The sequence below is a fragment of the Pseudophryne corroboree genome, chromosome 3 (assembly GCF_028390025.1).
Source record: "Pseudophryne corroboree isolate aPseCor3 chromosome 3, aPseCor3.hap2, whole genome shotgun sequence".
NCBI classification, from domain to species: domain Eukaryota; kingdom Metazoa; phylum Chordata; class Amphibia; order Anura; family Myobatrachidae; genus Pseudophryne; species Pseudophryne corroboree.
In genome coordinates this window covers 266,600,715-266,625,576 of record NC_086446.1, presented here as the reverse complement: position 1 = coordinate 266,625,576, position 24,862 = coordinate 266,600,715, and the positions used below count along the sequence as shown (strand labels likewise).

The window sequence follows — 24,862 nt, the reverse complement described above, 5'->3', positions numbered from 1 at the left end:
TGAAATCTTCCGAACTGAAGTGCTTCGAAAGCCGCCACCATTGTGCCTAGAAGGCGAATGCACAAATGTACTGAGACTGTGCGTGGCTTGAGCACTAATTGCACCAGATGACGAATGCCCTGTACTTTCTGTTGTGGCAGGTAAACCCTTTGTTTTACTGTATCGAGAATCATCCCTAGGAATTGAAGTCGTTGACACGGAATTAGATGTGATTTCTTTAAACTGACTATCCAACCGTGCTGAACTAGTACATTGTACGTTAGTAAGGCATGTTGGAGAAGCAATTGTTGCGACGGAGCCTTTATGAGTAGATCGTCTAAATACGGAACAATTATTACCCCTAGGGACCTGAGATGAGCTGTCATCACGGACATTACCTTGGTGAATACCCGAGGCGCTGATGAGAGGCCAAACGGTAGAGCCTGAAATTGGTAATGGTCTCGTCTTATCGCAAACCTTAAGAAACTCTGGTGAGGTGGCCAAATCGGAATGTGCAAATACGCATCCTTGAGATCTAGTGCAATCATGAATTCCTGTGGCTCTAACCCTGCAATTACTGACCTGAGAGATTCCATCTTGAATCTGTGGTAAGTGACGTAATGATTGAGACCTTTTAGGTTCAATATTGGCCTGACTGAGCCATCTGGTTTTGGTACCAGAAACAGACTGGAATAATAACCCTGCCCCTGTTCCTGCACAGGGACCGGAATTATCACTGCAGCATTCAGCAGAGACTGAATGGCAACCTGCAGAACTGCTTTCTTGTCGTCCGACACAGGCAGTCCTGTCGTGAAAAATCTTCCTGTCGGAAGATAATCGAACTCTATTTTGTAACCCTCTAATACTAAATTGCGGATCCACCCATCTGTGGACGTCTGCAGCCACGCCCCCTGAAAGCTCTGAAGGCGTGCTCCCACAATTGGAGATCCGAGATGGGCTGGGAGCCCGTCATGCCACTGGTTTGTTAGTGGTCTTGGTGTCTTGACGACGTGCATTGGATTGTCGGGCACTACGTCCCCGACCTCTTCTGCCCGGCGTGACTGCTCCTCCCTGCCCACGAAAGGGCTGAGTTCTAAAGGATTTGAACGCCGGACCAGAATATTTCCGTTTAGGTATAGTTGTAGGCGATGGAAGAAAAACAGACTTCCCTCCAGTAGCCTCAGAAATCCATTTGTCCAATTCAGGACCAAAAAGTTTCTCGCCATCATAAGGCAATGCCTCTATACCTTTTTTAACCTCCGTCTCCGCCTGCCACGAACGCAGCCAAAGTGCTCGTCGTACTGTGACTAGCGATGAGGACAGGCGAGAAGTAAGCTGACAGACGTCAGTAGAAGCTGTACATAGATATTCAGCAGCTTCCCAGATTTGATCCGCGAGAAGTATAAGATGATCATCTTGCAGAGCCGACTTGAGCTCTTTTATCCATACCATTAAAGCTTTAGTAACCCAAATGCCAACCAACCCAGGTCTTAACAGCACTCCAGATGCTGTGTACATGGACCTTAGCATAGCCTCTATTTTACGATCTGCAGGGTCTTTAAGCGTAGTAGCAGTTGGGACTGGTATGGTTAACTTCCTCGTAAGTTTAGATACGGATGAATCCACCAAAGGTGGGTTCTCCCATGTAGCTGTCATGGCCTCTGGAAACGGGTAACTCGATTTAAATCTACGAGGAATAGAAAACCGTTTGTCCGGATTTTTCCGTGACTCCAGTAACATTTTATTAAGAGATTCCGAGATAGGGAAACACATCGGAGATCTCTGTCGTTTAGTAAAGACTACCTCATCATTCGTCAGTGGCTCCTCAGTTTCCGTAAACTCCAGCGACTGACGAACTGCTCTGATGAGATTGTCAATACCTGGGCTGTCAAAGTCGTCACCTTCTGACTGTTGTTCTATTTCGCCCTCCTCGTACTCCTGTTCAGTGAGGTCTAGTATCCCAGAGACAGGAAAATTAGTAGGAAAAGGAAACTTATCTTTTCCACTCAAGGTGGACTTATGACCAGTTTGAGACTCCCCAGGTAACTCAAATGGTCTCATCTTAAACTCAGATCTTGCCGCCTCTCTTTCTTCACGAGAGGCGGCCAGTTCTGATTGTAAACCAACTAATACATCTGCAAGTAAAGCCCATGGCGGGTCCTGAGATGCCTTTACTTCTGGAATGGAAATCGTATTTATGGCTGTATTAACAACACATGCTGTACATGTGGTGGATCCATCAGGCAACACACTCTTACAGACATGACATGACAAATGTTTCTTAGATTTTGCTGGTGTCTTACTCATTATGAAGACAGACAATACAAACTCCACACAGACAGACTGCACGACTCAGTAATAACACCAAAGTTCCTGGTATATTCTAGGCAAGTGCAGTGCCTGCCAGAAATACGAAAACTGACCCCAAAATTCCTCTAGTACCACTCTTAGCCGAGATGTAAAAATAGGAAACCTGGAACAGACAGGAGAACATTTAAACATATTAAGCATTTCTTGCACTGCCAAATACTGTTAAAGTCTCCCCCCCCCCCACTCCCACGACCTCCGTGTACAGCACCGGGTCTGGGCCTGTGGAAGTTTTGCAAAGGGCCGTGTGAGCGGCCTGTCTGTAGACCCCGGACAACGGAACTCCTCGGCTGCTGCGGGCGGATGGCGGAAGCAGAGAGCGTGCTGCATGGAGCCGTGGAGCGGCCCATGCACACGTGCTCCCGCCCGCCACACACAGCATAACGGCGTGTCTGTGTAGCCAAGCAGCGCTGCTGCTGCGCAGGGAGCAGCGGTCTTTTAGGATGCTGGGAGCCGGAGAGTGAGAGCGCGCCGCATGGACCGTGAAGCGGCCCATGTACACGCGCTCCGGGCAGCGGTGAGTACCCAACAATCCCCAACAGTGGAGCGGCAGCAAGCGCTGACCGCCCCAACCCAACATACCTGGACCGTGACAAAAGTCTATGACGGGGCCTTCATCCAAGCTCCGTCCAGCTTTCCTGCAGGCAGCCTGCAAGTGGAGTGAGGGAGCTCTTTACAGAGAGGTCCGACACTCACGGCTACTCAGCCGCTTCCACTGTCCCTGACCCACGCCTGTTAGAAGGGGGGAAAGGACGTGGAAATTGAAGAAAAAAAAAACTTAGAAAAAAATTCCAATACTTTGTGGATGAGCTCCACTATGCCTTCTAACTGTGTCGAGCACAGAAAAAACACTGAAGTGCTGCAGGATATGGAGGGGAGGAGTAGTCTCAAAAATTAATTTATTCAGTGCCTTCTTCCGGTGGAAGCCGTCCATATCCCAAGAGTACTCCAGTGACCCCTAGTGGATGAAAAAGAAAAAAAAAAGAGGAGCAGGGAGTGAGAAATGCCGGGGGGGGTTAAGCGTTTTATTTCATATGGCACAGTACTAAAAAGAAGCTACAATTAATCTCATTCTCAAAATCCCGAAAAATACTAGAGGCCTGATGCGCCCCTGGTGGTTCTGTTCACATTACCATACCCCCACTGAGACCAGCACCATATCTTCACATTTGCGTTTTTCGGGTTCTCTTATCTGTTAGTGGTGTCTTCTCATTCCAAAAGTTACACTGTAAACCTGTCGATATTTCAACATAACAAATCAACATTGTGTTGTCAATATTATTGTTGACATGCAGAGTGAGTGCATCCCTGTTCACAGCATCAGATGGTGCATCGCCAGCACCTAAGGAAAGGCAAGGTCCTGTGCTACAGACATACACACACAGATGTAGCCACATACACCTATTCTCAAATCGTGGCAAATTGCCCGATTTATCATCCCACAGATTTCACTTCCAAGCAACACCAAACATCGCTATAACAGGGCTTTCCTGTGGCAGAAACACCCCTGAATGCTTGACATGTAGTGGGGAGAGGGGGTGGGCAGAACTGTGCACATCTGGAGATCCAAAGCACACTGGCTGGCAATGCAGAGGCGATTCTGGCAGCAGGATGCTTTTCTAGGCACCCTGCTAACCAGATGCAGGGTCCGTAGGCAAGTGGCAGTGCAGTCCCCAGGGCCCTGTGCTCTGTACAACAGCACCACTCACACACCTAGTTACAGCCCTGGCACCAAAGCACACTTACCAACCTTACATAGGAACGCTATAAGCGAACTAAGATGCAAAAGTACACAATTCGGATTAAACAGGCATAGGACCAGTCAAATGTGAGTGACCCATGCCATGCTAACCTACAGTAAGTATCTAGTGCACTATTTATGAAGATATCAAATTTTGGCAAAAAAAAAAAAAAATATATAGCAAAGCTGGAGAAAAAAAAGTATGCAGCAGTGGAATGGTGCTAGGCATCTATATATATATATATAGATATATATATATATATATATATATATATAGATATATATATATATAGATATATATATATATATATATAGATATAGATATATATATATATAGATATATATATATATATATATATAGATATATATATATATAGATATATATATATATATAGATATATTATATAGATATACAGGTTGAGTATCCCATATCCAAATATCCAAAATACGGAATATTCCGAAATACGGACATTTTTGAGTGAGAGTGAGATAGTGAAACTTTTGTTTTTTGATGGCTCAATGTACACAAACTTTATTTAATACACAAAGTTATTAAAAATATTGTATTAAATTACCTTCAGGCTGTGTGTATAAGGTGTATAAGAAACATAAATGAATTGTGTGAATATACACACACTTTGTTTAATGCACAAAGTTATAAAAAATATTGGCTAAAATGACCTTTAGGCTGTGTGTATAAGGTGTATATGTAACAAATGCATTCTGTGCTTATATTTAGGTCCCATCACCATGATATCTCATTATGGTATGCAATTATTCCAAAATACGGAAAAATCCCATATCCAAAATACCTCTGGTCCCAAGCATTTTGGATAAGGGATACTCAACCTGTATAACATAATATCCCTGTTCCCTAGTCCGTTATTATAATAGGGATGTTATGGCTGCAATTGATATTATCGCCCCTGTGCGTATAAGACCTCGTAAACCGCAATGTCGAGCTCCCTGGTTAGACAACAGTGTTAGTGAGCTCAAGAAAAGGGGGCGTAGACTGGAAAGACGATGGAGGAAGACTAACCTAGTGGATGACAAAATAAAACTAATAAAGCATAATGAAGAATATCAATCGACAATCACCCGTAAGAAATCACAGTTTCTGTCAAATGAGATCACGGCAGCAAACAATAGGCCAGCTCAACTTTTCCGCACAGTGGAGATGCTTTGCAAGCCAGCATGCCTGCAGATTGATGAAACCCTCTCCCAGGCAAGATGCAATGAGATTGCAAACTTCTTTGCAGATAAAATATTCACCATTCGGGCTGGAATCTCCACAGTGCCATCAAAGGAGTGTCAAACTACAAAACCTGCCAATATAAGCCACCAGCCTTCATGGACCAGCTTTCACCCAGTGGATGTAAAGGACATTGCTGAAATTGCTCGGATTTTGCGTCCCACCACCTGTGATCTGGACCCTGCCTCAACCAAGCTTCTAATAGGTTGTATGGATATAATTGGTCCTGTCTTTGCAAAAATTGTTCAATGCTCTTTGCAGACAGGCATATTTCCTGGACCCCTAAAGGAAGCAATTGTTAGACCTCTTCTTAAAAAATCTAATTTAGATCCCGACTGCATGACCAACTATAGACCGGTATCATAGCTTTCTTTTCTAGGAAAGGTTATTGAGAAAGTGGTTGCAAATCAACTGTAAACCTGCCTGACAACCCATGATATCTATGATCCATTCCAATCAGGATTCAGGAGAAGACATAGCACTGAAACAGCCCTGGTGTGTGTGCTAAATGATCTTCTGACGGCAAGAGACAGAGGCGACTGTTAAATATTAATCCTTCTGGATCTCTCTGCAGCATTTGATACGGACCATGGGCTTCTGATTGAGCGTCTGATACATTTTTGTGGACTGGATGGCACAGTCCTAAATTGGTTTAAATCATTTCTCACAGGCAGGTCACAGAGTATCGTCTGGATTATACGCATCACCACCAGTGCCGTTGCCATGTGGTGTCCCACAAGGTTCTATACTATCCCCCATGCTTTTTGCAGTATACATGCTCCCGCTGGGTGAAATAATCAGGCGCCATGGGCTAGTCTACCACTGCTATGCAGATGATACACAACTGTACTTGTCCTTTGCTCCGGGCACTGATAACCCAATAGCAACCCTAAATGGCTGTCTAGCTGAACTCCAGGAGTGGATGAGTGCTAGTTGGCTGCGACTGAACCCGGATAAAACAGAGGTCCTTATGATAGGACCGCAACATCAAAAGGACAAGACTGCAGCATAGCCAACCAACTGGACTTACACTCGGGGATTCGGAATTACAAACCACTGATCGTGTGCGGAATCTTGGCGTTGTCCTGGATGGTGGCTTGACACTTAAACATCAGATATCAGCCACAATCAAATCCTCATTCTTTCACGTGAGGAACATAGCCAGAATCAAGCACTTAATTCCCTCAGATGATCTGCCAAAAGTCATCCACGCATTTGTATCATCTCGATTAGACTACTGTAATGCCCTCTACCTTGGTCTCCCAGCAAAAGAATTGCACCGCTTACAGCTGGTGCAAAACACAGCTGCCAGGCTGTTAACCAACCAGCCCCGTTCTAGCCACAACACCCATACTCTACTCCCTTCACTGGCTGCCTGTAAGATGGCGAATCATCTTTAAGATTGGCTTACTGAGTTTCAAAGCACTACATGACCAGGGCCCAAGGTACCTGAAGCAGCTACTGACCCCATACTGCCCCACTCGATTACTGCGATCTGTAGATGAAGGACTTTTAGCAGTACCTAGAATCTCCCGTAATTCATTTGGGGGTCGAGCTTTTAGTCATGCGGCTCCGACTCTATGGAACTCGCTTCCCCGGACAGTGCGAGAGGCCCCAACTATAGAATCCTTCAAAGGTAGACTCAAAACTTTCCTTTTTACTCAAGCATTCCCATAATTGTCCCTTTAGAATCTTCATGCTTCTGTATTTTATGAAAATCTGTTCTGTACTTCATTATTTTCTGTACAGGTTGAGTATCCCTTATCCAAAATGCTTGGGACCAGAGGTGTTTTGGATATGGGATTTTTCCGTATTTTGGAATAATTGCATACCATAATGAGATATCATGGTGATGGGACCCAAGTCTAAGCACAGAATGCATTTATGTTACATATACACCTTATACACATAGCCTAAAGGTAATTTTAGCCAATATTTTTTATAACTTTTTGCATTAAACAAAGTGTGTCTAGTACATTCACACAATTCATTTATGTTTCATATACACCTTATATACACAGCCTGAAGGTCACTTAATACAGTATTATTAATAACTGTGTATTAAACAAAGTTTGTGTACATTGAGCCATCAGAAAACAAAGGTTTCACTATCTCACTCTCACTCAAAAAAGTCCGTATTTTGGAATATTTGGATATGGGATACTCAACCTGTACTATATTATGCTATGTATCTGTTAAGCGCCTTGGGTCCTATTGGAGAAAGAGCGCTATATAAATAAAATTATTATTATTATTATTATTATTAATTATCTCAGTAGGGGAACCAAAAATGTGCGATTTTCAAGGGATACTCAACCTATATTTAAGCATACAGAGCAACAATAAGGTTCAACTTCCAAATACAATAGGTTAATTGCAATAGCATGAAAGAGTTAATGTATGGTGAAAGAATGCTGTCCAAATGCATTTCATCCCTTAGTAGGTGTAGGGACTTTCAATAGCAGATGCTCCTTGTCAGGTGTAGTGTGGTTTGCACATGCGTCCTAACGGAACACTAGAGGTGCCCTCTGTCCTCTAGTGCCTGGACGGTCACACACGAACAATGTGAATGCCAATGGGTCTTTCCACACATCTGCTCATTTTCCATCCGTGGATACTAGAGCCTGTTGTGTAATATGAAAGCTGTTCTGTACAACATAAGAGCTGGGTAGGATCTTGCTGTAATTGGTTCCACTTGAAGACTGTCTCTTCCAATTTGCTGTGGCCATTTTGGGGTGGAACACTTTCAAAGTTCCCAGACTGTAAAATAGCCCAGCAGTGTGAAACTGTAAACACCTGATTTCAAGTCACATTTTATCTCCGATCATCTTGTTGCCACCTCAAATGCAGCGACCAGGGCACGTGTATACTCCCCTCGTCATTATTTAGAGTTGACATAATCCGATGTAGGAGCTGGCATGGTGTAATGTAGGTAAAAAAGTTCAAAGACATTTTGGAAAGATTTTTCCTTTCACAAACAAGTAATGCTTAATTATACTTAATGTACTTTAAGGTTAGCACAGATATATATATATATATATATATATATATATGGACCCAAATTGGCTGGCACTCAAAGAGACTGGTAAATAATCACAGACGCAGTTGCTGTAAAGCCAACGTTTCAGGGCTATGCCCTGAAACGTTGGCTTTACAGCAACTGCGTCTGTGATTATTTACCAGTCTCTTTGAGTGCCAGCCAATTTGGGTCCTTATACTGCTATTGCCAGGCAGGGCACCGGAGCATGCTGCAACTTTTTCATTAGGAGTGCCGAACTGTATTGTTTACAAAATATATATATATATATATATATATATATATATATATATATATATATATATATATATATATATATATACATACATACATACATACACACACACACACACACACACACACACACACACACACACACACACACACACTTTGATCACTACCCTCACCTGGAATAATCCCAGTGTAAGGTTTCCCTGAGGAACATTCTGTTCTTCTGTGCCTGGCACATTGGTTCATTCACTTCAGACAGGACCAGCGGTTTGAAGAAGCTCACCGGAAGATGTATGCATTGCTTGAAAGGCATCAACATCTGGAAATTACAGTAAAGAGGCCACACTTAACGATAAAACTCTTAAACCATACTGCTTACCCCTAGTGTATTCCTTGATGACCAGGAAACTTTGTAGGGGCATTTTAAAGCTATTCATGGTCCTAAGGCAAGTAATGTGGGGGATTTTCATATTTATATTATTTCAGGGCAAGCTAACGAATGATCTCATGCCAAGTTGAATAGCTAGGTGTAGCTAAAAGATTACATCCTGTACAATTTATGTTCATTACTGAACAAGATCGTTCATTTCGCGCATACACATCGGCAAGTGTGTAGGGCCCTATCTGAATGCACCATACTCTGAGACCAAAAAGAAATTCCCAGTGAGACAGAATGGATTTAGGAATCTATTCATGAAGCAGTGAAAAGAGGAGATGCGAGCCAGTGGAGAAGTTGCCTATGGCATCCAGTGTTGAGATAACATTTATAAAGTGCATTCTATAAAACTATACTGATTGGTTACCATGGGTGACTTCTCCAAACTTCACTGCTTTATGAATAGACCCCTTAATCGGCTTGTATCTTGGAAAGTACTTTGGTTTAGGGCTGACCAACCTTTTTTCCGGCCAAGTTAAGCCCGCCCTCTACGAGGTATTATGGGGCAGAAACACATGTGACTATTTATAACCCAAGTTATGTATACAGATTTGCTTGCTGTAAGTGTAGTGTGGGATAGATAATGGGGCAGATTCAAGAGTTGAAAGCAAAGAAGAAAAAAAAAAAACACACACAACCACAAGTAATTTGAACCCGGACAAACCATGTTGCAACTGTCAATCATCTCAGTCTCTTTGGCTGTAAAGCTTATGCACATATACCCAAGGAGAAAAAGATGGAAATTAGATCCAAAGTCAGTGGAGTGTATGCTAGGATACCGTGAAGAAAGCAAAGGATACAGGCTTTAGGACATTGCAGACAAACATATTCTAAAGTCTAGAGATGTGGTGTTCCATGAGACAGCACCAATCACTGGAACAAGAATCACAGTAACAATATGTATTGCTGGATATACAGGCAGCAGAACGTGTCTGAACCTGAAAGAGTTGATGTGGATACCCAATCAGGAAACAGAAGTTCCATGAGGAGCAATAAAGGTGTTCCATCCAAAAGACACAGTGAGGAATATGCAAATATAGCTTACTGTGAACCCCAAAATATACAGGAAGCAAAATCAAGTAGCGACTGGAAAGTCAGCAATAGATACAGAGCTGTCAGCTCTGGACGGTAACAGTACATTGACTGTAGTTGATGGGCTGAATAACCGTAAGACAATCAAGAACAAGTGGGTCTTTTGCAGAAGGGACTATTGCTCGTTATAAAGCCCGCCTTGTTGCTAAAGGATACACACTAAAATCTGGGATCGACTGTGGAGAGATCTTTTCACCTGTCGCAGTGTACCGCACCTTGAGGTTAGTCATTGCTATTGCTACACTTCATGATTTATTGTTATACCAGTTAGACTGATTCTGCATTCCTAAATGGAGAGTTAATTGAGGAGATTTATATGGAACCACCTGAACATTATGACAAGAGTATGTTCCTAGAGGGAAAAGTTTGCCTCTTACAGAAATTGTTGTATGGCCTAAAGCAAAGTGGTCGTTGTTGGTATGTAAATCTTGATGCTGTGCTGCTAGAGATGAACTTTGTTAGGTCAGAGACTAATCACTGCTTATCTCACCACTTATTGAATAAAAAGCATTAGATGCAAATGTAATCAACCAGTGGTGATGCAGAGGACTTGAATAGCACTACAATTGCAAGGCAATACTTTACCAATAATGTGGTATAAATCACTACTTTTAGACATCACTGGACATTACCCCCATGTGAATTTTGGTTGTGTTTGTTGTTTTTAAAAGAACCAGTCACAGCCACAAGGAAGGATGTTATACCTGGTTAGAGCTTAAAGACCACATGTGCCAACTATTCCACGGTGCAGGTTACATTATGCTATAGAGAATACTGTTTAATGAATGGAAACTGACCTAGGAGAAGGTCTGGAAAGCACAGTGCCAATTTTTGCAGATGATAGTGAACTGTGTAGAATAATTAAATTCAAATAAGGATGTCGAGTCTCTACAGAACAAGCTATTTAAATTGGAAGTTTGGGCAGATAATTGGAGAATGAGGTTTAATATAGAAAAAAAAAAGCGAAGTTATGCACTTTGTTTCTAAAAACAATCAGGCAACCTATAAACTAAATTTGAGAAATTTAGGGGAAACCGTAGTTGAAAGAGATTTGGGGGTGCTAATTGATAGACTTAGGAGCAGTACCCAACGTCATAGTGCAGTATCAAACACAAAGAAGGTGTTAGCATGCATAAAGCGGGAATGGAGTCAAGGGATGAGAGTGTACTCCTGCCATTGTACAAATCATTGGTATGGCCGCACCTGGAATAGTGTGTTTAGTTCTGGGCACCGCTCCACAAAAAAAAGACATCTTGGAACTTGAAAGGGTGCAGTGGCGAGCCACCAAATTGATTAAAGGGGTTAGAGGCACTGGATTGTGAGAAAATGCTTACTAGGTTAGATATGTTCACAGTTACTATAAAAAAGGTGGCTAAGAGGAGACATTATTAATACTTACAAATATATAAAAGGGACAATACAAGGCTCTATCAAAAGATTTGTTTATTGGAAAGTCTCTACACAGGACACAGTCTGAGGTTAGAAGAAAGAATTTCATACCCCATGAAGGAAAAAGGGTTCTTCACAGTAAGGGCAGTAAAGATTTGGATTTCACTGCCTGAGAAGGTAGTAATGGTGCACTCAATCAATATGTTTAAAAATGATTAGATAAATTCCTCACTGAAATTTAAAGTGAGTGCATTTTAGAAAAAGCATGTTTTATAGTGTTAGACTTATTAACTTAACTTCATCTGGGTCAGTATAGTTAAAATAGTGTGAAATACAGATTAGTGTAAAAATTATAAAAAAAAAAAAAAAAAAGGTTGAACTAGAAGGACATTGTCTTTTTTCAACCTCACTAACTATGTTACAATGGAGGGCACATTAAACAGCAATATTAAAGCAATTTGTATTGCCACATCACATCCTCTGATGTACTCGTTATCAAAATTTCTCTTCATTATGAGCACTCAAACTCACTCAAGAGTGCTCTGTGCAGATACTTAAATGTTAACAGTCCTATATAATATATATTAATAAACTTACAGGTGGCAGACAAACGGACAACTAGCATAAAAAAGGAATATATTGGAGACTGTCAGAACGTCAGGTGAAACCATATGTTCAGCTCTTCAATATTGTGCATTTTAACTTTAAGGGCTAGGAATAAGTCCTGTACTAGATACCCAAATTCCTGTACAGGACCTGCAGTGCCATCTGGTGACAAATTACTATTACATTTTATTTATAATATGCCACAAGTGTTTTGCAGCGCTGTACAAAGGACAGTACAGGGAGACAAAATGTATTACAGGTAACAAAGAGCAGAACAATTCTCAAGACATAATACAGTTTAGATGTAAGTAGCGAGTGAGTGATTAGCGTACTACTACTAGGAGCTGGTGGCCATAGATAGAGTTGAGCCTTTACCAGTAGGAGAAAAAGCGGTTAAAGATGGTCGATAAGTAGGAGAGGGCTGTGAGTGAAATGTGTAGAGAAGAGGGTTTTGACAAGAGGAAAAAGGGCCCTGCTCTGAGGAGCTAACAATCTAGTAGGAAGGGGTGACAGATGACATGTGGTGCAAGCAAGTGGGAGGTAGCCTGATGTTGGATGTAAGCAAAGCAGAGATGGTCAATGCATGAGGCAGGTGGATGGAGGAGCAGCCTCAGGACTAGGTTATATATTGGAAGGGTACGCTTTGATGAATAGGTGGGTTTTCCATGCCCATTTGAAGCTTTTCTTGGTCGGGGAGAGTCTAATGGAGTGGGAGGGGGCGGGTTCCACTGAAGGGTGCAGCACGGGCAAAATCTTGAACTTAAGCATGGAAAGCAGTTACCAGAGGAGAGGCGTCGGTCACTGGCCAACCGTAAAGGGCGGAGGGAGTATGAAGGGTGAAGAGGTTGGAGATGTAGGGAGCAGTGGAACTAGAGATGGCCTTGTATGTGAGGGTGAGGAGTTTGAAGTGGATTCTGTAGGGGAATGGGAGCTAGTGCAGGGGAGTGGCAGGTGTGGGCAGTGGGAGATGAAGATAAGCCTAGCTGCGGAGTTGAGGACAGATTGGAGGGGAGCAAGTGAGGCCAGTGAGGAGAACATTGCAGTAGTCAAGCAGTGAGATGACCAGTGAGTGGATGATAAGTTTAGTTGCACTTTGGGAGAGAAATGACCTAATGCAAGCAATGTTGCGTAGCTAGAACCAATAGGATTGCGCTAGAGCTTGGATGTGGGTGCAAAGGAGAGGAAGGAGTCAAGAGTGACACCCAAGCAGTGGAGTTGGGGAACAGGGGAGATGGTGTGGTCAAAAGTGATAGAGATATAGGGGGTAATTCCAAGTTGATCGCAGCAGGACAATTTATAGCAGGTGGGCAAAACCATGTGCACTGCAGGGGAGACAGATATAACATGTGCAGAGAGAGATAGATTTGGGTGTGGTGAGTTCAATCTGCAATCTAATTTGCAGTGTAAAAATAAAGCAGCCAGTATTTACCCTGCACAGAAACAAAATAACCCACCCAAATCTTACTCTCTCTACACATGGGATATCTGCCTCCCCTGCAGTGCACATGGGCCCTCATTCCGAGTTGATCGGTCGCAAGGCGAATTTAGCAGAGTTACACACGCTAAGCCGCCGCCTACTGGGAGTGAATCTTAGCTTCTTAAAATTGCGACCGATGTATTCGCAATATTGCGATTACTAACTACTTAGCAGTTTCAGAGTAGCTTCAGACTTACTCTGCCTGTGCGATCAGTTCAGTGCTTGTCGTTCCTGTTTGACGTCACAAACACACCCAGCGTTCGCCCAGGCACTCCCACCGTTTCTCCGGCCACTCCTGCGTTTTTTCCGGAAACGGTAGCGTTTTCAGCCACACGCCCCTGAAACGCCGTGTTTCCGCCCAGTAACACCCATTTCCTGTCAATCACATTACGATCGCCGGAGCGATGAAAAAGCCGTGAGTAAAATTACTTTCTACATAGCAAAGTTACTTGGCGCAGTCGCAGTGCGAACATTGCGCATGCGTACTAAGCGGATTTTCATTGCGATGCGATGAAAAATACCGAGCGAACAACTCGGAATGAGGGCCATGGTTTTGCCCAATTGCTATCAAAAATCCTGCTGCGATCAACTTGGAATTACCCCCATTGGTAGGGGGTGTTACTCTGGCTGTGGGAAAGATAATGAGTTCAGTTTTGTCCATGTTGAGCTTCAGGGAGTGCTCAGCCATCCAGGAGGAGATGGTGGAGAGGCAGCTGGAAACCTGAGAGAGAAGAGAGGGGGACAGATCAGGAGAGGAGAGGTAGAGTTGTGTCTCATCAGCATAGAGGTGGTATTGAAGGCCAAAGGAGTTTATGAGCGCACCCAGGCAAGAGGTGTACAGGGAGAACAGAATGGGTCGAGGACAGAACCCTGAGGGACACCAACCGGAAGGATGGAAGGGTGTGAGGTGGTGACAGAGGCAGACACAGAAGGAACGGTTAGTGAGGTAAGAGGTAAACCAGTCAAGGACAGTGCTAACGAGGCCAATGTTTTGGAGTGTGGAGGAGGAGAGGATGATCAATGGTGTAAGCAGGTCATTGGTGACTTTCACCAGGGCAGTTTCAGTGGAGTGGAGTGTGCGAAAGCCAGATTGTAGTGGATCAAGGATAGAGTTGTCAGAGGTAACTTGTGAGATGGCTGTAGACCAGTTGTTCAAGTAGTTTGGAGGTGAATGGGAGGAGAGAGATGGAGCAGTAGCTAGTGGGTTATGAAGGGTCGAGGTTGGGTTTTTTGAGAGACCAGAGCTTGTTTGAATGGCGAGGGAAAGATGCCGGTAGAGAGAGTGATAGGTTGAAGAAGCGAGCAAGGAGGGAGCAGGCAGTGGGGGAGAGGGAGTGGAGAAGACGGGAGGGGAGGGTGGTCCAGGGGGCAGGATGGGGGGGGGGGGGAGGGGAGTTGATGATAAGATGAGGGAGTGGACTTCCTTGTCTGTAGTGGGACAGAAGGAGGAGGACAGGGTGGGATAGATGGAGGGGAAGGATGATGGGGGCAGGGGGGCAGCAGAGGGGTGACGGGAGGAGATATCGTGCCCGATTTCCTCAATTTTGGAGATGAAGAAGGCAAAGTCAGTGGCAGTGAGGGAGGGGGTAAACGAGAGAGTGTTGAAGGTTTCAAAGAGATGATATGGACTGGAGGACTGAGAAGAGACTTGGCTAGGAAAAGAGCAGAGCTGTAGGAGGAGAGAATAAACTTGAAATGGAGGAAGTCCGCCAGGGAGCGAGATTTCCTCCAGAAGCATTCAGCGGAGCGTGAACATTTTTGTTAGAGCTTTGTATGCTCAAAAATTTCAAAAGCGAGGACAGAAAAGCTTATTGGACCTCAATAATAAAAGGAGATGCAGTAAGTTTGTGAAAAAGAGGAAGACAAGTTGGCGGCATGAACTTTAATTCTCATAGAAATACTTTTAACACCATTCTTTTAGTATCACTGGCAGGGACCTCATATCACTAATCCATCCTGTTCGAGATCGTGCTCTTTCCACAACCTGACTTGGTCTGTCTTCCCACTCGCCTTTATTGGCCTTCCCCTTGAAAGAGTCTGTCACATGCCACCGGCCTCACTTCGCCACATACCACCTCCCCCGTGGCTCTGCAAATAAGAGCTTGGAACAAAAGTTGCTTCAGCATGTTTTGATTTGGCAATTTATGAACAGGCATAGTGCACAGTAAAAACCCTGCGCTATACTGCTATAAAATTGGATGGATGATCAGTTAATAATCCCCACCTACGCTTTTGTGAATTGCAATGTTGTATATATTGTATACTCTATCTTGCTATGTCAGTAATTATCCCACTTGCTTCCCTCAGACCAAAATCCTGAAACCATGACATTTTAAGGCTACTTGAGGGCTAAGAACAAGAACCACTGGTCTAGACAAATTTCTCACAGATCCCACTGAATTATAACATTATTATAGTTTAATTGCCAAGGATAATTTTTGAGTCTTGGATCATTCAATTAATAGGAAACAGCCATAGCTCGTGGGAATCACCAGGATCATTCTAGAACAGATGTGTCAAACTCACAGACCGAGGGCCACATGTGGCCCACAATGCACACTTGTGGCCCACTTTTACTTTTTTTTTTTTAACAATGGATGCGGCCCACCACCACCGGATGAGTTACTGTTGGCCCGTCTGCATGTCTCCCAACGGTCCCGATTTTTGTGAGATAGTCCCGTTTTTTGGGAATGTCCCACCAAAGGGCTGCAGTGTCCTGTGGTGTGTGTGTGTGTGTGTGTGTGGGGGGGGGGGGGGGGGCAGTTGGTTGGCTACCTGCCAATCATGGAGTTGCTGCTGCAGTGGTGAATAGATGCTGTGCGCATATTCATAGGAGGCATAGAGGCTGGGGCACAGCCAGCAGCTCCCAGAGAGCTAAGCATGCCCCCATAGTGGCGAAAACAGGGGCGTGGCTCCCGTGCGCAACTTTCCCATGAAGCCATGCCCCCTTTACCCAATGCCAGACCACTTTTCAGTTGCAGGCGGGTGGAAAGAGTGTTAAGGTACTGACTTGGACCTTAATATTGGGAGGTATGCGTCTGTCGTGCTCGGAGCTCATCTCTGATCGGGCAGCATTCACTGTTCTGCACATGCACGAGAAGTTAGTGATAGAGATGGTGAAATGGCCACGGGAAGGGGAGGGGGGGGGGGGAAGGGGTTTGGAGCTGCTGCGCATGCCAGGTTGTCTTTGCAAAGTTCTGCCATTAGCATTGAAGCTGTCATGCCCTGTCTGCCCTCTGTACCCAGCTACCCTAATTGCAGTAGGATTCTTTTGGAATCTTGATAAAACCATCTCTCAACAAAGAAGGTAAATTGGAGGGGACTGGCACAGGAGACTTGTGGTTGTAGGGGACACAAGGGCCAAGGGGCATGTGGCTGGACTGGAGGGATAGAAGGGGGCTGGAAGTGACATTTTACTACCTCACATTGATATGTATTATACAGGAGAAGGGACCGCACAGTGAAATATGAGAGAGGAATTAACCGCTCCCAGCTCACACTATTACAGTTTTTTTCCCCCCGATACTTAACAGTCTTTGATTATACTTTATTGTTGCTTTTCTAATAAATGTTCCAAAATTGCATATAAGAATTTTATTTTTCTTGCGGCTCACACAAGACTTAAGGTCCATACCAGGGACGTGCGGTGAGCTAAATGGCTCAGGAGGCACTGGCTAACACCAAAGCCAGATTTACATGCAATATATGAGCCAAAACGTACATCCGGACAATATACACAGGTGCAGCAGTAGAAACTCCTAGAAATTTTGTGAGTTTTTATCAGAGATGTGCGGAAAAGTTAGCCAGGTGAGACACTGCCTCACCTGCCATAGACTTTTTACTCCAGAGTTTTGCCTATAAAAATTATTAGAATGATGCAAAGAAGATTTTTCAAACATATTCTTTGTATTTTTCATATACTGTATACAGTCAAACCTCTGGCACAAACGTTAGTACAACAGGAAAGGCTCTGCCTCATCCCACCGCACGTCACTGGTACATACACACGGAGCAATATAGCGGAGCGATTTTGACTATATAGTCAAAAATTGCTCAAAAAGTTAGTGCATATCGCTCGGTGTGTTCACAGCCAGCGATAGCGATGAGCGTCCCCGCCAGGTCGCTATCGCTGCTAAAAATAGACTGTGCAGACAAGTCGATTTTGGCTAAGTCACTGGAAGAGAAAAGCATTCCCTTGCTTAAATGAGTTAGCCAAAATCGCTGGTAAAGTTAGTGAAAATCTCCTACTGCCAGTTCAAGGGAAAACGCTCAGTCAAAATCTCTCATTAGACAAAAGCTCTCCATGTGTATGGACCTTTAGACCTTGATTATTCGTCTCGGTTGGCATTTTGAATTTGACATACCTGTTCTAGAAGGTGAGGTGATACATGTGAATATTGTGTATGTTCACTCTGATCATTCTAGAATATTCCCCCTTTATATAATAAGTGATTGGCCATTGTCAGTTGACAGCTGCGTGATTCACAATGTTTGTGTTTTTATGGTTTGTCCATGTATCTAAAATGAGAGCCATGCTAGCAAAACCAATGTCAAATCACAATCCGCACCACAAAAGCTACCTAAAAATGTCTCTAATATAATTGGAAATAAAAGCTGTGTTGATAGGTGTTATGGGCCTGTGTGTGATACCTCTGCGCAGTAGTGATTGTGGCGTAGCAGGAGAGCAGGTTTGAAAGTTTAGACTGGGCAAGCGACAATGCTGAGGTGAAGCAGAGTTCCAGGGCCACTGAATAGCCAACTCAGAGTGTTGGAGACGGCAGCAGAAGTTTTAGCAGTGTGTGAGAAGTCCTGAAAAGCAGCGCAGAAGTGCGGAGAGTCGCAGCAGCATCCATGAAGACTGCATAAATTAAACAGATTAAGGGAGAGGTCTCTACTGTGAGTGTACTGCAGTATTAAGTAGTTTCTGTATCTATAAGAGACTAAGGGGCTCATTTATCAACAAGTGATTTTGTTGCGTATTATAAAAAGTAGAGATGAGCGGGTTCGGTTTCTCTGAATCCGAACCCGCCAGAACTTCATGTTTTTTTTCACGGGTCCGAGCGACTCGGATCTTCCCGCCTTGCTCGGTTAACCCGAGCGCGCTCCGAACGTCATCATGACGCTGTCGGATTCTCGCGAGGCTCGGATTCTATCGCGAGACTCGGATTCTATATAAGGAGCCGCGCGTCGCCGCCATTTTCACATGTGCATTGAGATTGATAGGGAGAGGACGTGGCTGGCGTCCTCTCCGTTTAGACACTTGATTTACTAATTTTGGGGAGCATTAGGAGTACTCAGTGTACAGTGCAGAGTTTTGCTGATAGTGACCAGTGACCACCACTTTTATTTATAATCTGTTCTCTGCCTGAAAAAAGCGATACACAGCACACAGTGACTCAGTCACATACCATATCTGTGTGCACTGCTCAGGCTCAGGCCAGTGTGCTGCATCATCTATATATATTATATATCTGTCTGACTGCTCAGCTCACACAGCTTATAATTGTGGGGGAGACTGGGGAGCACTACTGCAGTGCCAGTTATAGGTTATAGCAGGAGCCAGGAGTACATAATATTATATTAAAATTAAACAGTGCACACTTTTGCTGCAGGAGTGCCACTGCCAGTGTGACTAGTGACCAGTGACCTGACCACCAGTATATAATAGTAGTAGTATACTATCTCTTTATCAACCAGTCTATATTAGCAGCAGACACAGTACAGTGCGGTAGTTCACGGCTGTGGCTACCTCTGTGTCGGCACTCGGCAGCCCGTCCATAATTGTATATACCACCTAACCGTGGTTTTTTTTTCTTTCTTTATACATACATACTAGTTACGAGTATACTATCTCTTTATCAACCAGTCTATATATTAGCAGCAGACACAGTACAGTGCGGTAGTTCACGGCTGTGGCTACCTCTGTGTCGGCACTCGGCAGCCCGTCCATAATTGTATATACCACCTAACCGTGGTTTTTTTTTCTTTCTTTATACATACATACTAGTTACGAGTATACTATCTCTTTATCAACCAGTCTATATATTAGCAGCAGACACAGTACAGTGCGGTAGTTCACGGCTGTGGCTACCTCTGTGTCGGCACTCGGCAGCCCGTCCATAATTGTATATACCACCTAACCGTGGTTTTTTTTCTTTCTTTATACATACATACTAGTTACGAGTATACTATCTCTTTATCAACCAGTCTATATATTAGCAGCAGACACAGTACAGTGCGGTAGTTCACGGCTGTGGCTACCTCTGTGTCGGCACTCGGCAGCCCGTCCATAATTGTATATACCAGTGACCTAACCGTGGTTTTTTTTTCTTTCTTTATACATACATACTAGTTACGAGTATACTATCTCTTTATCAACCAGTCTATATATTAGCAGCAGACACAGTACAGTGCGGTAGTTCACGGCTGTGGCTACCTCTGTGTCGGCACTCGGCAGCCCGTCCATAATTGTATATACCACCTAACCGTGGTTTTTTTTTCTTTCTTTATACATACATACTAGTTACGAGTATACTATCTCTTTATCAACCAGTCTATATATTAGCAGCAGACACAGTACAGTGCGGTAGTTCACGGCTGTGGCTACCTCTGTGTCGGCACTCGGCAGCCCGTCCATAATTGTATATACCACCTAACCGTGGTTTTTTTTTCTTTCTTTATACATACATACTAGTTACGAGTATACTATCTCTTTATCAACCAGTCTATATATTAGCAGCAGACACAGTACAGTGCGGTAGTTCACGGCTGTGGCTACCTCTGTGTCGGCACTCGGCAGCCCGTCCATAATTGTATACTAGTATCCTATCCATCCATCTCCATTGTTTACCTGAGGTGCCTTTTAGTTGTGCCTATTAAAATATGGAGAACAAAAATGTTGAGGTTCCAAAATTAGGGAAAGATCAAGATCCACTTCCACCTCGTGCTGAAGCTGCTGCCACTAGTCATGGCCGAGACGATGAAATGCCAGCAACGTCGTCTGCCAAGGCCGATGCCCAATGGCATAGTACAGAGCATGTCAAAACCAAAACACCAAATATCAGTAAAAAAAGGACTCCAAAACCTAAAATAAAATTGTCGGAGGAGAAGCGTAAACTTGCCAATATGCCATTTACCACACGGAGTGGCAAGGAACGGCTGAGGCCCTGGCCTATGTTCATGGCTAGTGGTTCAGCTTCACATGAGGATGGAAGCACTCAGCCTCTCGCTAGAAAACTGAAAAGACTCAAGCTGGCAAAAGCACCGCAAAGAACTGTGCGTTCTTTGAAATCCCAAATCCACAAGGAGAGTCCAATTGTGTCGGTTGCGATGCCTGACCTTCCCAACACTGGACGTGAAGAGCATGCGCCTTCCACCATTTGCACGCCCCCTGCAAGTGCTGGAAGGAGCACCCGCAGTCCAGTTCCTGATAGTCAGATTGAAGATGTCAGTGTTGAAGTACACCAGGATGAGGAGGATATGGGTGTTGCTGGCGCTGGGGAGGAAATTGACCAGGAGGATTCTGATGGTGAGGTGGTTTGTTTAAGTCAGGCACCCGGGGAGACACCTGTTGTCCGTGGGAGGAATATGGCCGTTGACATGCCAGGTGAAAATACCAAAAAAAATCAGCTCTTCGGTGTGGAGGTATTTCACCAGAAATGCGGACAACAGGTGTCAAGCCGTGTGTTCCCTTTGTCAAGCTGTAATAAGTAGGGGTAAGGACGTTAACCACCTCGGAACATCCTCCCTTATACGTCACCTGCAGCGCATTCATAATAAGTCAGTGACAAGTTCAAAAACTTTGGGTGACAGCGGAAGCAGTCCACTGACCAGTAAATCCCTTCCTCTTGTAACCAAGCTCACGCAAACCACCCCACCAACTCCCTCAGTGTCAATTTCCTCCTTCCCCAGGAATGCCAATAGTCCTGCAGGCCATGTCACTGGCAAGTCTGACGAGTCCTCTCCTGCCTGGGATTCCTCCGATGCATCCTTGCGTGTAACGCCTACTGCTGCTGGCGCTGCTGTTGTTGCCGCTGGGAGTCGATGGTCATCCCAGAGGGGAAGTCGTAAGCCCACTTGTACTACTTCCAGTAAGCAATTGACTGTTCAACAGTCCTTTGCGAGGAAGATGAAATATCACAGCAGTCATCCTACTGCAAAGCGGATAACTGAGTCCTTGACAACTATGTTGGTGTTAGACGTGCGTCCGGTATCCGCCGTTAGTTCACAGGGAACTAGACAATTTATTGAGGCAGTGTGCCCCCGTTACCAAATACCATCTAGGTTCCACTTCTCTAGGCAGGCGATACCGAGAATGTACACGGACGTCAGAAAAAGACTCACCAGTCTCCTAAAAAATGCAGTTGTACCCAATGTCCACTTAACCACGGACATGTGGACAAGTGGAGCAGGGCAGGGTCAGGACTATATGACTGTGACAGTCCACTGGGTAGATGTATGGACTCCCGCCGCAAGAACAGCAGCGGCGGCACCAGTAGCAGCATCTCGCAAACGCCAACTCTTTCCTAGGCAGGCTACGCTTTGTATCACCGCTTTCCAGAATACGCACACAGCTGAAAACCTCTTACGGCAACTGAGGAAGATCATCGCGGAATGGCTTACCCCAATTGGACTCTCCTGTGGATTTGTGGCATCGGACAACGCCAGCAATATTGTGTGTGCATTAAATATGGGCAAATTCCAGCACGTCCCATGTTTTGCACATACCTTGAATTTGGTGGTGCAGAATTTTTAAAAAAACGACAGGGGCGTGCAAGAGATGCTGTCGGTGGCCAGAAAAATTGCGGGACACTTTCGGCGTACAGGCACCACGTACAGAAGACTGGAGCACCACCAAAAACTACTGAACCTGCCCTGCCATCATCTGAAGCAAGAAGTGGTAACGAGGTGGAATTCAACCCTCTATATGCTTCAGAGGTTGGAGGAGCAGCAAAAGGCCATTCAAGCCTATACAATTGAGCACGATATAGGAGATGGAATGCACCTGTCTCAAGTGCAGTGGAGAATGATTTCAACGTTGTGCAAGGTTCTGATGCCCTTTGAACTTGCCACACGTGAAGTCAGTTCAGACACTGCCAGCCTGAGTCAGGTCATTCCCCTCATCAGGCTTTTGCAGAAGAAGCTGGAGGCATTGAAGAAGGAGCTAAAAGGGAGCGATTCCGCTAGGCATGTGGGACTTGTGGATGCAGCCCTTAATTCGCTTAACAAGGATTCACGGGTGGTCAATCTGTTGAAATCAGAGCACTACATTTTGGCCACCGTGCTCGATCCTAGATTTAAAGCCTACCTTGGATCTCTCTTTCCGGCAGACACAGGTCTGCTGGGGTTGAAAGACCTGCTGGTGACAAAATTGTCAAGTCAAGCGGAACGCGACCTGTCAACATCTCCTCCTTCACATTCTCCCGCAACTGGGGGTGCGAGGAAAAGGCTCAGAATTCCGAGCCCACCCGCTGGCGGTGATGCAGGGCAGTCTGGAGCGACTGCTGATGCTGACATCTGGTCCGGACTGAAGGACCTGACAACGATTACGGACATGTCGTCTACTGTCACTGCATATGATTCTCTCAACATTGATAGAATGGTGGAGGATTATATGAGTGACCGCATCCAAGTAGGCACGTCACACAGTCCGTACTTATACTGGCAGGAAAAAGAGGCAATTTGGAGGCCCTTGCACAAACTGGCTTTATTCTACCTAAGTTGCCCTCCCACAAGTGTGTACTCCGAAAGAGTGTTTAGTGCCGCCGCTCACCTTGTCAGCAATCGGCGTACGAGGTTACATCCAGAAAATGTGGAGAAGATGATGTTCATTAAAATGAATTATAATCAATTCCTCCGCGGAGACATTGACCAGCAGCAATTGCCTCCACAAAGTACACAGGGAGCTGAGATGGTGGATTCCAGTGGGGACGAATTGATAATCTGTGAGGAGGGGGATGTACACGGTGATATATCGGAGGGTGAAGATGAGGTGGACATCTTGCCTCTGTAGAGCCAGTTTGTGCAAGGAGAGATTAATTGCTTCTTTTTTGGGGGGGGTCCAAACCAACCCGTCATATCAGTCACAGTCGTGTGGCAGACCCTGTCACTGAAATGATGGGTTGGTTAAAGTGTGCATGTCCTGTTTTGTTTATACAACATAAGGGTGGGTGGGAGGGCCCAAGGACAATTCCATCTTGCACCTCTTTTTTTCTTTTCTTTTTCTTTGCATCATGTGCTGATTGGGGAGGGTTTTTTTGGAAGGGACATCCTGCGTGACACTGCAGTGCCACTCCTAGATGGGCCCGGTGTTTGTGACGGCCACTAGGGTCGCTAATCTTACTCACACAGTCAGCTACCTCATTGCGCCTCTTTTTTTCTTTGCGTCATGTGCTGTTTGGGGAGGGTTTTTTGAAGGGACATCCTGCATGACACTGCAGTGCCACTCCTAGATGGGCCCGGTGTTTGTGTCGGCCACTAGGGTCGCTAATCTTACTCACACAGCTACCTCATTGCGCCTCTTTTTTTCTTTGCGTCATGTGCTGTTTGGGGAGGGTTTTTTGGAAGGGCCATCCTGCATGACACTGCAGTGCCACTCCTAGATGGGCCCGGTGTTTGTGTCGGCCACTAGGGTCGCTAATCTTACTCACACAGCTACCTCATTGCGCCTCTTTTTTTCTTTGCGTCATGTGCTGTTTGGGGAGGGTTTTTTGGAAGGGCCATCCTGCATGACACTGCAGTGCCACTCCTAGATGGGCCCGGTGTTTGTGTCGGCCACTAGGGTCGCTAATCTTACTCACACAGCTACCTCATTGCGCCTCTTTTTTTCTTTGCGTCATGTGCTGTTTGGGGAGGGTTTTTTGGAAGGGCCATCCTGCGTGACACTGCAGTGCCACTCCTAGATGGGCCCGGTGTTTGTGTCGGCCACTAGGGTCGCTAATCTTACTCACACAGCTACCTCATTGCGCCTCTTTTTTTCTTTGCGTCATGTGCTGTTTGGGGAGGGTTTTTTGGAAGGGACATCCTGCGTGACACTGCAGTGCCACTCCTAGATGGGCCCGGTGTTTGTGTCGGCCACTAGGGTCGCTTATCTTACTCACACAGCGACCTCGGTGCAAATTTTAGGACTAAAAATAATATTGTGAGGTGTGAGGTATTCAGAATAGACTGAAAATGAGTGGAAATTATGGTTTTTGAGGTTAATAATACTTTGGGATCAAAATGACCCCCAAATTCTATTATTTAAGCTGTTTTTT

General features: G+C 44.8%; 1 protein-coding gene across 2 annotated transcripts in view; it reads right to left on the bottom strand.

The window, feature by feature from the left end:
- LOC135055239 (protein spire homolog 1-like) overlaps window positions 1-24,862 on the bottom strand; it is a 123,622-nt gene that overhangs the window by 5,483 nt on the left and 93,277 nt on the right. The window contains exon 15 of one of the 2 annotated variants that reach the window (XM_063959047.1): window positions 8,784-8,926. The exons of the other annotated variant lie outside the window; for it this stretch is intronic. Within the exon in view, the coding sequence (XP_063815117.1) occupies window positions 8,784-8,926 (143 nt within the window). The remainder of the gene's footprint in view (window positions 1-8,783; window positions 8,927-24,862) is intronic. 2 annotated transcript variants of the gene reach the window in all.